This window comes from Thalia democratica, chromosome 9 (genome assembly GCF_965202585.1).
Source record: "Thalia democratica chromosome 9, ktThaDemo2.hap1.1, whole genome shotgun sequence".
Classification (NCBI taxonomy): Eukaryota; Metazoa; Chordata; class Thaliacea; order Salpida; family Salpidae; genus Thalia; species Thalia democratica.
This window is the reverse complement of record NC_139173.1, coordinates 17,778,051-17,791,691: the sequence shown is the minus strand read 5'-3', so window position 1 is coordinate 17,791,691 and position 13,641 is coordinate 17,778,051. Positions and strand designations below refer to the sequence as shown.

At 25.8% G+C, this 13,641-nt stretch overlaps 2 protein-coding genes across 4 annotated transcripts in view; one reads left to right on the top strand and one right to left on the bottom strand.

Annotated features, from left to right (window-relative positions):
• Positions 1–5,009, top strand: part of LOC145843774 (regulating synaptic membrane exocytosis protein 2-like) — a 36,537-nt gene extending 31,528 nt beyond the window's left edge. For all 3 annotated transcript variants that reach the window (XM_082950998.1, XM_082950999.1, XM_082950997.1), the window contains exons 24-30: positions 1,033–1,135; positions 2,171–2,312; positions 2,760–2,847; positions 2,961–3,057; positions 3,719–3,809; positions 4,157–4,296; positions 4,451–5,009. In XM_082950998.1, coding sequence (XP_082807124.1) covers positions 1,033–1,135; positions 2,171–2,312; positions 2,760–2,847; positions 2,961–3,057; positions 3,719–3,809; positions 4,157–4,296; positions 4,451–4,681 — 892 coding nt within the window. In that variant the 3' untranslated portion in view covers positions 4,682–5,009. The remainder of the gene's footprint in view (positions 1–1,032; positions 1,136–2,170; positions 2,313–2,759; positions 2,848–2,960; positions 3,058–3,718; positions 3,810–4,156; positions 4,297–4,450) is intronic.
• A 6,057-nt stretch (positions 5,010–11,066) lies between these two features.
• On the bottom strand, positions 11,067–12,977 carry LOC145844865 (uncharacterized). Its single transcript, XM_082952286.1, has 3 exons — positions 12,899–12,977; positions 11,499–11,678; positions 11,067–11,209 (listed from the first exon to the last, which is right to left on the bottom strand). The coding sequence occupies exons 1-3, from the start codon at positions 12,975–12,977 to the stop codon at positions 11,067–11,069; spliced, it is 402 nt and encodes a 133-aa protein (XP_082808412.1).
• Positions 12,978–13,641: the final 664 nt, after the last annotated feature.

Genomic DNA, 13,641 nt, shown 5'->3' with positions numbered 1-13,641 from the left:
TTTATTCTTAGTGACAATTGTGTTCTACTGGCAGTAGCTAATTTAAAACTCTACATTTTTATAATTTTATTTTAACTTGAGTTTACAGACAAGTTAGTACTTGTAATAGTTTTGAATCTCTTTTGTTTAAAACTTATTCTTGTGAATTTTTTTGGCCTTGAAAAATGTTTAAAATTCCAATCTTGTCAGAATTTGATACTTAAAAATATTTCGCATGAGCCATCATACAATACTTTATTCAAATGCATTTAGAAGCAGATGAAATTTAAGTCGTCTTTGTTATTTCAGTATAAATTTTTCATGTAAACCCAACGAAATCTACCGTTAGGATCAAAATTAAAACGGTTTAAAAAGAAAATTTTCAACAAAAGTAAATTAATATTTTATGGTTTTTTATGCCAAACGTCAATTACAAGTCTTATTACAAATGATCGTGTGACCTTCAGCTGTGATTTTCTTTTTATAAAAATAAAATTGCTTTAAAGAATTTCTGCTTTGGTAATTACTCAAGTTTAAACAGTAAATTTTAAATATGTTTGGTTGACTGAAATATTCTAAAGCTTCAATACTGAAAATATAACAATTGCGTTGATGCATTTTTAATTACAACATTCTTTTACAGATCTTGAATGTATAAAAACTAAAAACAAATTGAAAATACTTTATAAGTATTTCAGGAAATCAAATTTCACAAAATAGACTGGATTTTTGCAACTATTTTTTTCAATGACCAAATCCTAAAAACTATATCTTTAAATTTGTAATAAAACTTTCAGTAAATATTTTTTAGTTATATTTTAATTCAATATTTTTGTTATTTTATTGAGTAAACTCAAACATATTTTCAGCTAATTTGTTTTAAAATGTTTTACTTGTTTTACTTATATATAATTTAAAAATTTGTTTTAATGCAAAGGTTTTATTTATTCATTAGTTAGTTGTAATTCTTTATTAAGTGGAATTATTAAAGTGTTTTATTATATGTTTTCAATTTTTTACTGCATTCTTTTTTTAATAAATATTAATTTACAGAGTTGAACCGATAATTCGATCAGTAAATATAAACGAAACAGAAACTGAGAGAAAAAATATCAACTACAATATTGAAAAAGATAATGCAACTCATTCAACTCCTGTAAGATCTACTTTATTTTCTATACTATTAACAGTTTCATACTTTTCATGAAGATTAGAAATTTTTTGAAAATGAATCTTTAAACAAGTTAAATTACATAAAGTTTTATTAAATTTAGTATCACTTCAATAACTTTCTACGGAAACTTCAACAAAAATTTACTTAATATATTTATTATAAATATTATATAAACCTTAGTAGATAAGATACAGATACAATCGACATACAGTACAGATTATTAATTCTCAAAAACCTTATATAAACAAGTCTCATAAAAATAATCTAGGACAACATTTTTTTAATGATAAATAAATTTGTTTGTTAAAATAAAAAACTTGGTGAACTGCAAATTTTGTCAACTACTCAACCTAATTACTTTACGCTAAGGTTTAGTATTTTTTTTCCACTTGAAAATGTTTAAGTAAAAATACTTATTAAACTGTTTTATTAATAATAAAATTGTTGTAAAAATACAATATTGCTTCTACTATTTTGTAAATAAACAAATAACACGCTTTCTATTCACTGGTACTTTCGTTTATTAAAACATTATCAAGCGATAAACGGCTGAAATTATAAAAACACAATTATTAGTAACTTTTATTTTAATTTTGTGTACTTTATAAATTAGTTACTATTAATTATATTTTTATAATTTAAGCCTTTTATCGCTTAATAATGTTTTAATAAACGAAAGTACTAGTGAATCGAAAGCGTGTTATTTGTTTATTTTCAAGACAGTAGAAGCAATTTTGTATTTTTTACAATAATTTTATTATGCTTATTTATTATTTTTTACTGTCTAAACAAAGAAGTTCTTATTATCTTGGACACTGGAAATAAAAAACGGTTTAAAATTTATCTGTGTTATTAATATTGCACTTCAAACTTTAAACAAGTTGTATAAATAAATATCTAAAATAAAAAATATTTTTATACCAACCATATTAAGGGATTTTTTAAAGTACATTGCAAGATATGTTTGTGTTTTTTGAACTGTTTATCTCATAAAGTTCAATTGTAACTTCTAAATAGGAACGGGTAATCCAACAGAAGTTACCTCACCGACAAAACAACCAATCAGCGAGTCGAAGCAGAACGAAGCAGCCAACCAACAACCAGCTTTTCACTGCTTCAAATGAAAAACCAAAGCGTAGTAAAAGCAGTGGACAACTCGGTAGTTTTACTTTTTTTTGTTTTTCATGAAAATTTAATATGATTTGAAAGCTTATACTAAGTTTTTTGTATTTTTATTTTATGTAACATATAAAGTAAAATGGTATTTTTGCAATATAACGCTTTATCTATGTAATATGATATGACTCCAGTTTCAATTTATGGTTTTGAGTTTTCTATTTTTTCATTTACTTAATATTGTTAAATGTATAACTTTTTTAAAGTGACTGCACATAGCACTAAGATTTTTAACAAAACAATTTTTGATAGGTAATAAAAAAAACTTTGTTTGAAATTGTGTATCAATTTTCTACTAAGTACAGTAAATCCTACAATTTAATGAATTTTTAACTAAAATATTTTAAAATTTAAATTACATGGCCGTTATGTATTAAAACTAACTTTATTTAGTACACATGCATATTGTGACAGCATCTGTTTTATGCAGCAAACAACCAGAAGCAGGGAAGCGACAAAATTCGAGGAAGCGATTCGGCATCAGCATCGATCGCCAGCCTCGTTTCTGAAGAGTCAACGTCAGTCGTTACATCGTTTTGCTATATTTTAATTTAGTCACAGCTGCAAACATTGTTACATTACTTTTGAAACTAAAAACGTAGTAATTTAGTTGTAAATGTTTTATGAACAGAATGGGTCGAATGATCAACGACTTCATCGGAGTGATCGGTCCGGGCCAGATTGCGGGTCGCGACACTGTCACAGCCAGATCAATGGGTGATATACAAGTTGGTGCTTTTAAAATGAGTTTATTTTGCTTGTGAAGTTTTTCAATAAAGCTTGTAAGCATGTATTTTACTAAAAAATTACTTTTAAATGTTTTATTGAGTATAAGTACATTTTTGATAAACTTGTGAAAGTTTGTTAAAAATAAATTTCCAGAACCGTTTCTCATCTGAGTTACTACTTACAGGTTTGCCAAAATTTCTTTAATACTGGTAATACCTGGAATTTGACAATTTAGGCTAAAAAGTTCTGGGATTTAAAAAAAAATTATAAAAAAATGGAATTTTGAATAAAAATCACAAAAAATAACCCGGAAAAACCTGGAATTCAAATCAATTTTTACATGTAAAGTAAAGAATTTTGATTTAGTACAAAAAGTCTGTCATATAGATAAAAAGACTTTAATTTTTAATTTTTTCTATCTAAAAATTTTAAAGTACATTTAAAGCTGCTCTTTTCAGTGTTTTTTACTAATTAAGACAATTTTTTACCTTAAACTTAATTTTATCCTAAAAGTAGACCCAAAAACTTATATTTTCGAAAACCTGAAAGAAGTTTCTCAAAAACCTTTGGCAATCTTGTACTTATATACACATCAATAAATATAACAAAAGTGTTTGAATGCTAATTAGCTTATATTACTTATGCATTATATCATCATAGATTGGAGTTAGTGATAGAAATGGCAGATTAGAAGTAAGAATTGGAAACACCAGAAACTTGACATCAAGGCCGTATGCAAAAACCACCCCAGGTTTTGAAATATTTTTAAATAGTAGCTTTTTTTTATAAATAAATATATAACATTATTTTTTTTTTGTTACTGCAATATGTTTTATTGCTTTAAAGACAAAATGTTCATTATTTTGTTTCAAAGTACAAGCTTTTCTTACATTACGAAAAATACATTAGTAAGGAACGTATAAATGTAAACCGCCTTCACGCAGATACATATTTTAACATTTTTTTGAAAGTCAATATAATATTTGTAGTCGGGGTTTTTTGAGGTCTTAGCGGAAACCATGCTTTACAGTAATTTAGTACTTTATTATTTTACTATTACTACATACATTGCCATTTAAAGTAAATCTTTTCAAACAGCACCATACCTGAAAGTCTACCTGATGTCGGGATCAAAATGTTTGATAAAAAAGAAAACAAAGCCCGGCATGAGGACGATCACCCCCCAGTTTAACCAATGTTTTTCTTTCGATGCCAAGCATTCTGCTAACAACTTGCAGGTATACTTTTTTTATTAACTTTAAAAATTTTTGCACTTTTAGTATATTTTGTTTATCTATAATTGATTTAATATTTTACAAACCGAAGCTCTTAGTCTTAAAATTGAGCTCAATATTTCGCACAACACGCCTGTAAAACCACATCTTCTTTAAGGTGACGGTTTGGGGCGACCACGGCCGTCTGGACCACAAGTCCTTCATGGGGTGCGCCCAGATCGACCTGAACAGCTACGACCTGGTCAACAAGCGCAAGGCGAAGATGCACTGGTACCGGCTGTTCCAGACCAGCTCCCTGGTGGACGCCACCAGCCCTGGTGAGAACAACTTCGCCGCCGGCTCGATAACCTCCGGTGACAGCGACCTGCATCTGCAGAAGCACTATTGAGTTTGGAAATTTATCTTGTGAACTAGTTTGTATGCCAATGAAACAAAAAGTTAAGATCTTTTAACTGTATAAGTGTTTACTCGTTTTTCAAAAAAAAAAAAAGACTTTTTGTTTTGAATTTAAAAAAAGTTCTTTTTTGTCGAAAGATTTGCTCAGAGTAGTTTTGATCGTTTAAAGTTTTGTTTGAAATTTTCATGTTTTAAACTGTAAAACACGAATGTGTTGTGTTTTAAGATTGCTTGTTTAAATGATAAGTGTTATAAAAACATTTTTGCAGTTTGTGAGACCAATTATGCAGATTAACTATATTTTTAGTAGCTTGATGAAATAAAAGATCTATTTTATTCTTTTTTTTATCAAATTCGCTTTCTTTTTTCAAATAAAGCGCTTTCAATCTTTTGTTTTTAAAAAAAATAATTTAATTTAGGTTTTCATCAATTTCAGTATTTTTCAAAACAGAAACTTTGTAAATTTTCAACTAAATCTAAAATTATTTTCAATATATTTTAAATAAAAGCTATCGAAAGCCTTGGTAGTAAGTAAACTTAATAATAAAAACTAAAGTTTTAAGTATATAAAGATTTACTTCCACAAAAATATTTTAAAAGCTCGATAAACACCAATTCTTTAATTTTTTATTAATTGAATGTAGAATTACTGTTTGACATTAAAAAAGGATTAAAATAAATTTAAAATATTATTAATAAGAAAAATTCTGTAATGCAATAAGTTTTAATTATTTTCTATAACTCATAAAATTTAAAATAAAAATTAATACATTTACAGCTTCTTTTAGGATCTAAAGTATTTTAGCAAGTATATTTAAAATGTAATTAGATGGTTTACAAAGTTTTTTTTCTTCAGATAAAAATTACACTCTAGGTTTATATTTAGCAGGGTTCGTGCGCGTCAGGCTAAATCAGTTTTTTTGAAAAAAGTTGAAAAACGTCAGGCTAAATTTTATGTTTAAAAATTTGAGAATCTCAGTTTTTGTCAGTTCAAATGCATGAAATTTTTTTAATTAAGAATAAATTGAGATGTGAATTTATTTCTAAATAAAGATTTAGTTATTAAAGACAAAATCAGTCAGTATTTGTAAAAATAAGTGCTTAAAACCTTTTGTTGAATCTCTCAAATAATTTTAAGAATCTTTATTATTTTGTTTTTAGTAGATTATATACGTCATGATTATAAAAATTCATAAAAAAGTACAGTTTAAACATTACAGTTTAGTTCAACAACTTAGCTGTGTGTCTGAATTTGTTTACATGAGCTTTGTTTTTCAGAGCTTAGTTGGTTAAACTGTTTTAATTTCTAATATAAAGGCTTTATACCAAATACTTTTTAGATTAAAACTCTTAGCAGTTTATTCATATATTTTATTTTCTGTTCATTCAAAGTTATTAGAGATATTCACAAGACTAAAACTTAGCTTAAAGATATAAGTTTCATAAGTAGTAGAATCATATTTTGCAAGTTAATGAGTTGATAGTAACTTTTATTTTACTCTTTTTAAATGTTTCAGTTTATTATAACGCTTAGATAATTTTACTTAGCAAAATGAAGCTTATTTTAAAATTTAGTTTTTTTGTTTAAAAAGTTCAAATTAAGTGATAAAAGCATGTATTTTAAAAACAGGTATATGATAAACTTAATGTTTTCAAAATTATGTTGTTAATGAAAAGATAAGTTTTAGAGTCCAGATCATGTGTTTAATACTTATCTTTATGTATTCGTTTAAAAGGATTCTTTAAAATAACTTTTGTAATATCATGATTAGCTTAATTAGTTTTTTTTTAAATTAAGATGCTTTATGATAACAAAGTTTTTGAGAGATGTGTTTAATTACATTTTGTTTTTCTTTTACAGACTTATTCACATTTCTGTTTTAATAGAAGCTTCTGGTCCAGTCATGTAACTTATAATTGACGAATTCAAGTACTAATTGACACGAACCCTGTATATGGGTGATATAGGTGGATGTAACTAAGCCCCAAAATTTAATAAAGGTATGAATCTATTGAAGCAGAAATTACAATGACTAGTTAAAAATATTCAAGTTGCTGGGTAAGCGATTGATAGATGTTGAAAAATAATTCATTTTTATTTTCTTTAAAAGTAGTTTTGTAAATACTTTTATTGTGTTAATTTGCTAATTGAGACCCCCCCGATACCCAAAATGCCTTCTGAAGGTGATTTTTTCTACTTTGAAAAAATGTCAGGCTAAATTGGTCTCCGTCAGGCTAAATGAAAAGGAATTTCGCGCACAAACCCTGATTTAGTAATAATCGTTAATTTTATTTAGTAACAGAGAAGCATTTTTTAAGTATCTCTTGATAATTATATCTACCAAAAAGCCAGTCATATTTTGGATATATGTAAGTTTATAAATGATTTAATTCATACCTTAACTTCAGTGAACTAATTCTTATTTTTGCCTTATCGGGAACGAAAAAAAAAAGAATAAAGTCAACTTAAAAGTAAATGCAGTTACCAATTTTCTTTCCGTTCAAGTAAACCTGTTTTAAAGTCTAAATATTTTTATGATATATATTTAAACTAGGGTTTCCAAAGTGAGCCATATGGCCCCCTTGGGGGCCATTACAGAAATTCAGGGGGCAATAAGTAGGTCATAGTTGAAACTTACACTAGATATTCTAGACTTAGTGATGAACAGCTAAAATAGGCGTATTTTTGGGTAGTTTTGAAACTTTTACTAAATACTATTAGAAATTTAGGGGGCAATAACCTATAAAAGGGAAAGCCAAAAGGCTTTAACTTGAAACTTACACTATATATTCTGGAGTTGATGATGGAGAGAAAAAAAAAGATCTCAGGCATATTTATTGGTAGTTATTTGAAAATTCTTGTCGAGAGGACAATAAGTTTTTTATTTCTTTAAAAGGGGCCTTATAACAATAAGTTTAAAAAACCCTGGTGATTAAGGTTCTAATCATTGGTGGTCAGTAGCACAGACTTAGCTTTTAAAGTAAAAGAATAAATTTAAATAAAACAACTCTATTTAAATTAAGTAAGTGTTTTGTGATAGATCTTTTTGTTATAATATAAACATAAATACAATAATTAATAGAGTCATTTTAATATTTTTTTATAGTTTTATTTTAAATTTTTAAGTAATAATTTTAATAAAAACAGCCGCTTGAGTTCTTTCGAACAAAACCCAAAGTGAGAACTCAAAAAATTGTGTTTTTTTTTCAAAATTGCTAATAAATTTATATTAAAAGCCAATAATTTTAATAGAGGTATAATCCCTAAACAACATAAAATAAAGAAAATTAGAAACATTTACAATTTAAGCTATCAAATATGTTTAACTATTAAACAATATAAAAAAATATTTAAACAACTTATGTTTAGTCATAAGATTTTAGATGTAAATGCACTCTTCTCTTTTTTTATTAACTTTTTGGATTTTACTACATTTTTAGAATTGTTTTTAAATGTTTTCCTTATGTTTTTATTTTAGTTTCATTCTATAAGGAAAAACTTGTTGAAAAATTCTGTTTTTATTAACACTTGGTTATTAATTGAGTTTTTTTATTATATTTAAAAAGATACAAGTTTGCACTTTAAACACAACGTTTTTATGGTAAAAAGTGCGAACTCAAAAAGTCGGAACCAAAGATGAAGGTGACGATACAAGCAAATTTTGTTTTATTTTTCAAAACTACAAACTAACACTGTTTTAGAAAGGATTATTTAATTTTAATTATTACGAGGTAGCCATTCCTTTAAATGAAACATTCAGCCTGATTTACAATAAATTAGCCGCAATCCTCCTGATATTTCGATCAATCAGTTACCTAGTAACAACTCGTTACTAACAAGTGCCTAAAACTTAAAAATTACTGTTATTTAAGCTTAGGACTTATCAAAACAACAATTTCAAAGGAATCACTATCTAAATTTCATTATTTTTATAGAAAATTTATTGAAATTATAAAAACTAACCTGAGGATAAAAAAACAAACTCACCAAAGCTTTAAAATGGAAACTTAAGTAAGCCTGATCTCTAGTCAAAACTTGAAGTTTTTAAGTGATCTTCTTAATACATTTTTCCTTATTTTATAAGACAAAAATTTTATAGATCTACTTTAACTTCAATTTTTTAACAAACATACTTTAACCTAACATAATAACACAACTAACTTTAATAACCACAAAACTAAAATAATCATTTAGTTTTTTAAATTTTTCGTTGTAACACTGTTTCCGCTACAAAAACTTTTTTTAATAAGAAGAATTGAGATTTAAAACTTTAATCAAAGCATTTTTATATCACGGAGTGTTTTATTTTGACAACTTTTTAATCTTTTTAGGTTTAACTTTTTGTTATTTTCTTTTATTATAAACAGTAAGACACTACTCAAAAGTTCGTTTTCGTTTAAAAAAATTCTTAAAAACTGTACGATATCAATTTCCAGCATTATTGTGTACCTTACTTTAAAATTTCGACTGAATTAAAACCATATTATAATAAATGATACAGTTTATGATGAACTTTTAATCTTACTTTTGAGTAATAAAGATAAAGCTACTATTGCTGCGTTTTGCAGAAAATTTTTAACTAGCGGCTTATTTATTTAAAAAAAATTTTATTGATAGTAAAAATTGTAAAAGCAATTTCAAATTTACTTGGTAAGACTAATTATTTATGTGAGGCTCTGTTGCATTGACTTTATTACAAAGAAAACTTGTTTTGAAGTTTATTATTCAAGAAATACAGTAAACTACCACTTATGTACGCACTTTGAAAAGCGCAAAAGTTCGTAGCCAACCAGCAGTGCGCGCTTAAGAAATTTCGGTCTTTATTTAACTACATTAAGCCTAATATAATTATGTTATAAGCCACTAAAGTTTACAGATGACTACTACACCAAAATTCTATCTTAATTGTAAATTAATTGACAGAGATAAAAATTCATAAATATCTTTATCTATTAGTACTTTATTTTTTCATTATTACATATCAAAATAAAAATATAGTACAGCTAATAATCATGTATTTTATGTTACTGTTTTAGCATTTATGTTTCGATCATGAGGTTTGTAAATGTTAATTACACTGTTCATTATTTTTGATTATCTAAATTTTTTGAGATCTTATAAACATATTTTACATTTTCGTGTTTTAATCATTGAGTATGTAAGTTAAAATTGCTTTGTTCTTGATTTTCGTTAGATAAATAAACTGTTTGATTTTTGTTTTAAATATTGGTTTTGATGTACAGTTTGTGAGTTCATAACTTTTTCTGGTTCGTTAAGTTTTTGTTTTATTTAGATTTAAAACACTACAATTTATGTAAAAGTATATTACTTTTTTATACTTTTACGCTTGTTTTCAATATTAAAGTAAAATAAAGCATTTTGAACACAGCAAACGAGCGACTACATAGTGCGTACTCAATCTGCAGTGCGTACCTAAGCGACAGGTTACTGTAATGTGATAATGGAATTCTGTATTTTAATCACAAAAAAAACAGTTATTGCTCGGTAAATACTTATCAATTTTTAGTTAATTTGATTTATTTGGTCTAAGAAGAAAAAAAATAAAACATTTGCAACTAAAGAAGGTTTTTCAATGCTTTTAAATAAAGTTAAATAATGCATAAATTTATTCAAAGAAATTTATTAAACAAATATGATAAAGCCATGTTTCTCACAGCTTTAAACTTTTTGAAGCATTGCTTTAGAACTGATTTATCTACTTAATTATTACTAAGTTACTATGTACCTTCTTGTCTTGGACAAGACGTTAAAAGGTATCCGTAGTGTGCGACTCGATAACCGAAAGGATATTTCGTGCACCAGGTTCTAGGACTAAGTATTTTGAGCGTCTTTTTTCTTTTCGTTGAATAAGCTATAATACGTATAATCATACTTTTTAATGAAAGTACTTAGCATAGTATACATTTAGTTAAACTTATACAAGATATTGTTCTAATTATTTCTTTGAAACTTTCAATTTGTTTTAAATTTTTATCTAAGAATAGACATTTACGTCAAAGTTTATGCATGACATAGCAACCCTAAAATTTTTTTTGATATTGACTATTAATTAAAAATACAAAAAGGTTTAAACACATTTCAATTAAAAATACAGTGCGGTTTTTCAGATATTTTTTACGAAGTTAATTTAACATTTCACAATTTAATTAATGTTGAAAAACTTCGAAATTACAATAATTCACAATTTTAAATTACAAAAATAAAAGCAAAGTATAATTTTAAGAAACGAAAAGTTTTATTCAGATAATTAAATTAAACTTTAATAGAGTTTTATACAACAAATGGTTTTAATTCTATCGATTAAAGTCACAACTTGTTAAAAACTTTGTTTTGTAATGTTTGGTTTGTTTAGAAACTACGGTTTTTCTTGGTAATAGTTTGGTGGGCTGTAAGCCGGTGGTTGATTTAAGTTTTGACCAACACCGCTCTGGTTGTTCAAATTATTCGCATCACTGACTTTGTTTTCGTCCGATTCCTCTTCTTCCCACAACACAACATCTAAAAAGATAAAAATGTAGTTATATGTTTTTCTAACTGTTTTTTCAACTACAAAACTCTTATATATTGAGCAAGATATATTTATAATCTATTGATAGCAATTTTTAAACTACAGTAAACGTTTAACTCGAAAGCCTGTTATGATAATAGTAAATTTAACTGTATAAAGATTATTTTTGCTTGTTATCAAAAAAATTCTTTAAAGCTTCAGTTGAAAGTAAATCTGAAAATTAAAATCTTAATAACAGTATTACTACTATTTTCCTGTTGCATCAAATAAGTAACAAACGAGATTTTTGCAGAAGTGTGACGCCCCACCAAATAGACCACACATAACCAACAATGGTAGGAGAAAGTATTAATTGACACAGCGCAATACACATAAAGTTGCACATTCTGTTGTACTTGATGTAGTCTGCGTCGTAATCAAGTTCGAAACCGTACAACAACAGTCCGGCCAAAGCAGTACCTAAAAAAGTGGTGATTTATGTTTAATAATAACAAAAAAAATGTAATTTGTAAAGTATTTAACTTAGGGTGTTTTGAACCGATATTGTTCTCTGTGTTTTACATTTATATGACTATTTGTGTTGTCTATAAATAATTTCTCAATTTACTGGGTAAAGAGCTTATTAAAATAGTTATACAAGTTCGAATTAACTATTCTAATTATTACTAGTTTTGAGTATGAAAAAGTTCCGAACTATATAAATAATAATAAAATAATGTGCTTAAAATTTTAAAAGTCATATAACTTATAATTTATAGAATTGTACCTTTATTTTTCGAACTTTCAGCTAAAACTTTGAGCTATCTTAATGCAGTACTATTAAAAACTCAAAATTAAATATAACTTTTAAATTTAAAGTCTTTTTATGATATTTAGAACAGTCAAACTAAAAAAAAATCACTTTTTATTTGTAGTAATTACTTAATTTTTTATTATGTATGTTTTTTGTTTATAAATATTTTAATCGTAGAAAACTATACAAAAAAATTTTATTATCATTCACTACAAAACTAAGCTTTTTTAGTTGTATAAGATTATAAAAAATAGAGACAACGTACATAATAATAAAAAATTACACAGTATTCTTCTTTTATTACATTAACACATGTTCCTGTGTATTAAACAAGCTAACACACTTCAACGGAGCTATAAAAATAAAGGAAGTACCGATTCTGTGTGTTAACAGATTAACACACAGAAACATTTGTTAGTGTAATGAAAGAAACATACTGTATAATTTGTTATTATTATAATATATTCCAGTGAACGTGTTTCGCTAGGACCTTTTGTTAACAAACTCTTAAGTTTATATTTTGAATAGACAACGTTTATAGCTATTTTTAGTAATAAATGGAATTTTTTTTAACTTTTTCACAACTTTTTATAGCTTTTATAACTTATAGTCTATTAAAATTCGTTTTTCCTCTGAAAAAAAAAGAATAATCGAACAGTATTTTTCTTAACTTTTACGTAGCTAGTCTCTAACTTTTCCAAGAATTTAAACAGATTTTGAACTGTTAAAACAGTTAAAACAAGTTATTCAAAACAAGCAAATTTTATGTATGTAGATTGTTTAAACGTTTTTTGATAAGTGTACAGAAAAGTAATAAAACAAGTATAATGTTCTAATTTTACAGAAAATAAATTTAAACAAATCGATACGAAGATAAATTTAATACCTGAACCAGGAGCCATACAATTCATTGCCAGCACAAATCCAGCGATAGAAGTTGGAAAAGTTGGTATATTCTCTGCCATGCTTGTAAGACAACTACCCTGTAATAAAATTATGTTTCTTTTGTTGTTATACAAACTTTTTAAAGTTATTGATTAAAGTTTAACTGTATTATAAAAAAGTTACTGATATCAAAACTTAACCTACATTAATAAAACTTGTGCTACTAAGCTATATTATAGTTATAGTATTCATTATATTAGTTGCTATATCATAAAGTCTGTTCAACTTTTTTTAATGGAGATATTTCAAGCTTACAACTTTTTTTTTTTTGAATTAAAAATGTAAGTTTGTTTTGTTTAAATTGTAAAAACATCTTTTAAACCCCATAACTAAACTTTCTTTTTTTAATAAGTGTTACGTTCAAATTTAACTTTTTATAAGTATTATATTATAAGGGTATAGCTTACCATATTTTTTTGATGAACTAGTTTCGATCTTTTTAAAAAAAACACCTAAAATTAGACTAAAAAGTATTTTTGTTTGTTATTTTTTAACTTTTTACAAAATTGATAAAAAAAACTTTATGCATTCTGTTATTCTGAAGTTGCATTTATGATTTATTTTAAATCTTCAAACTAAATCGAGTTAATATTAAAAATTATAATATTTATTGTAACAGCTTTTGTTTATTTCTGTTCTTAAAAGAGTCCTCTAATTCCTAGAGTTCTAGCTCAATTTCTTAAA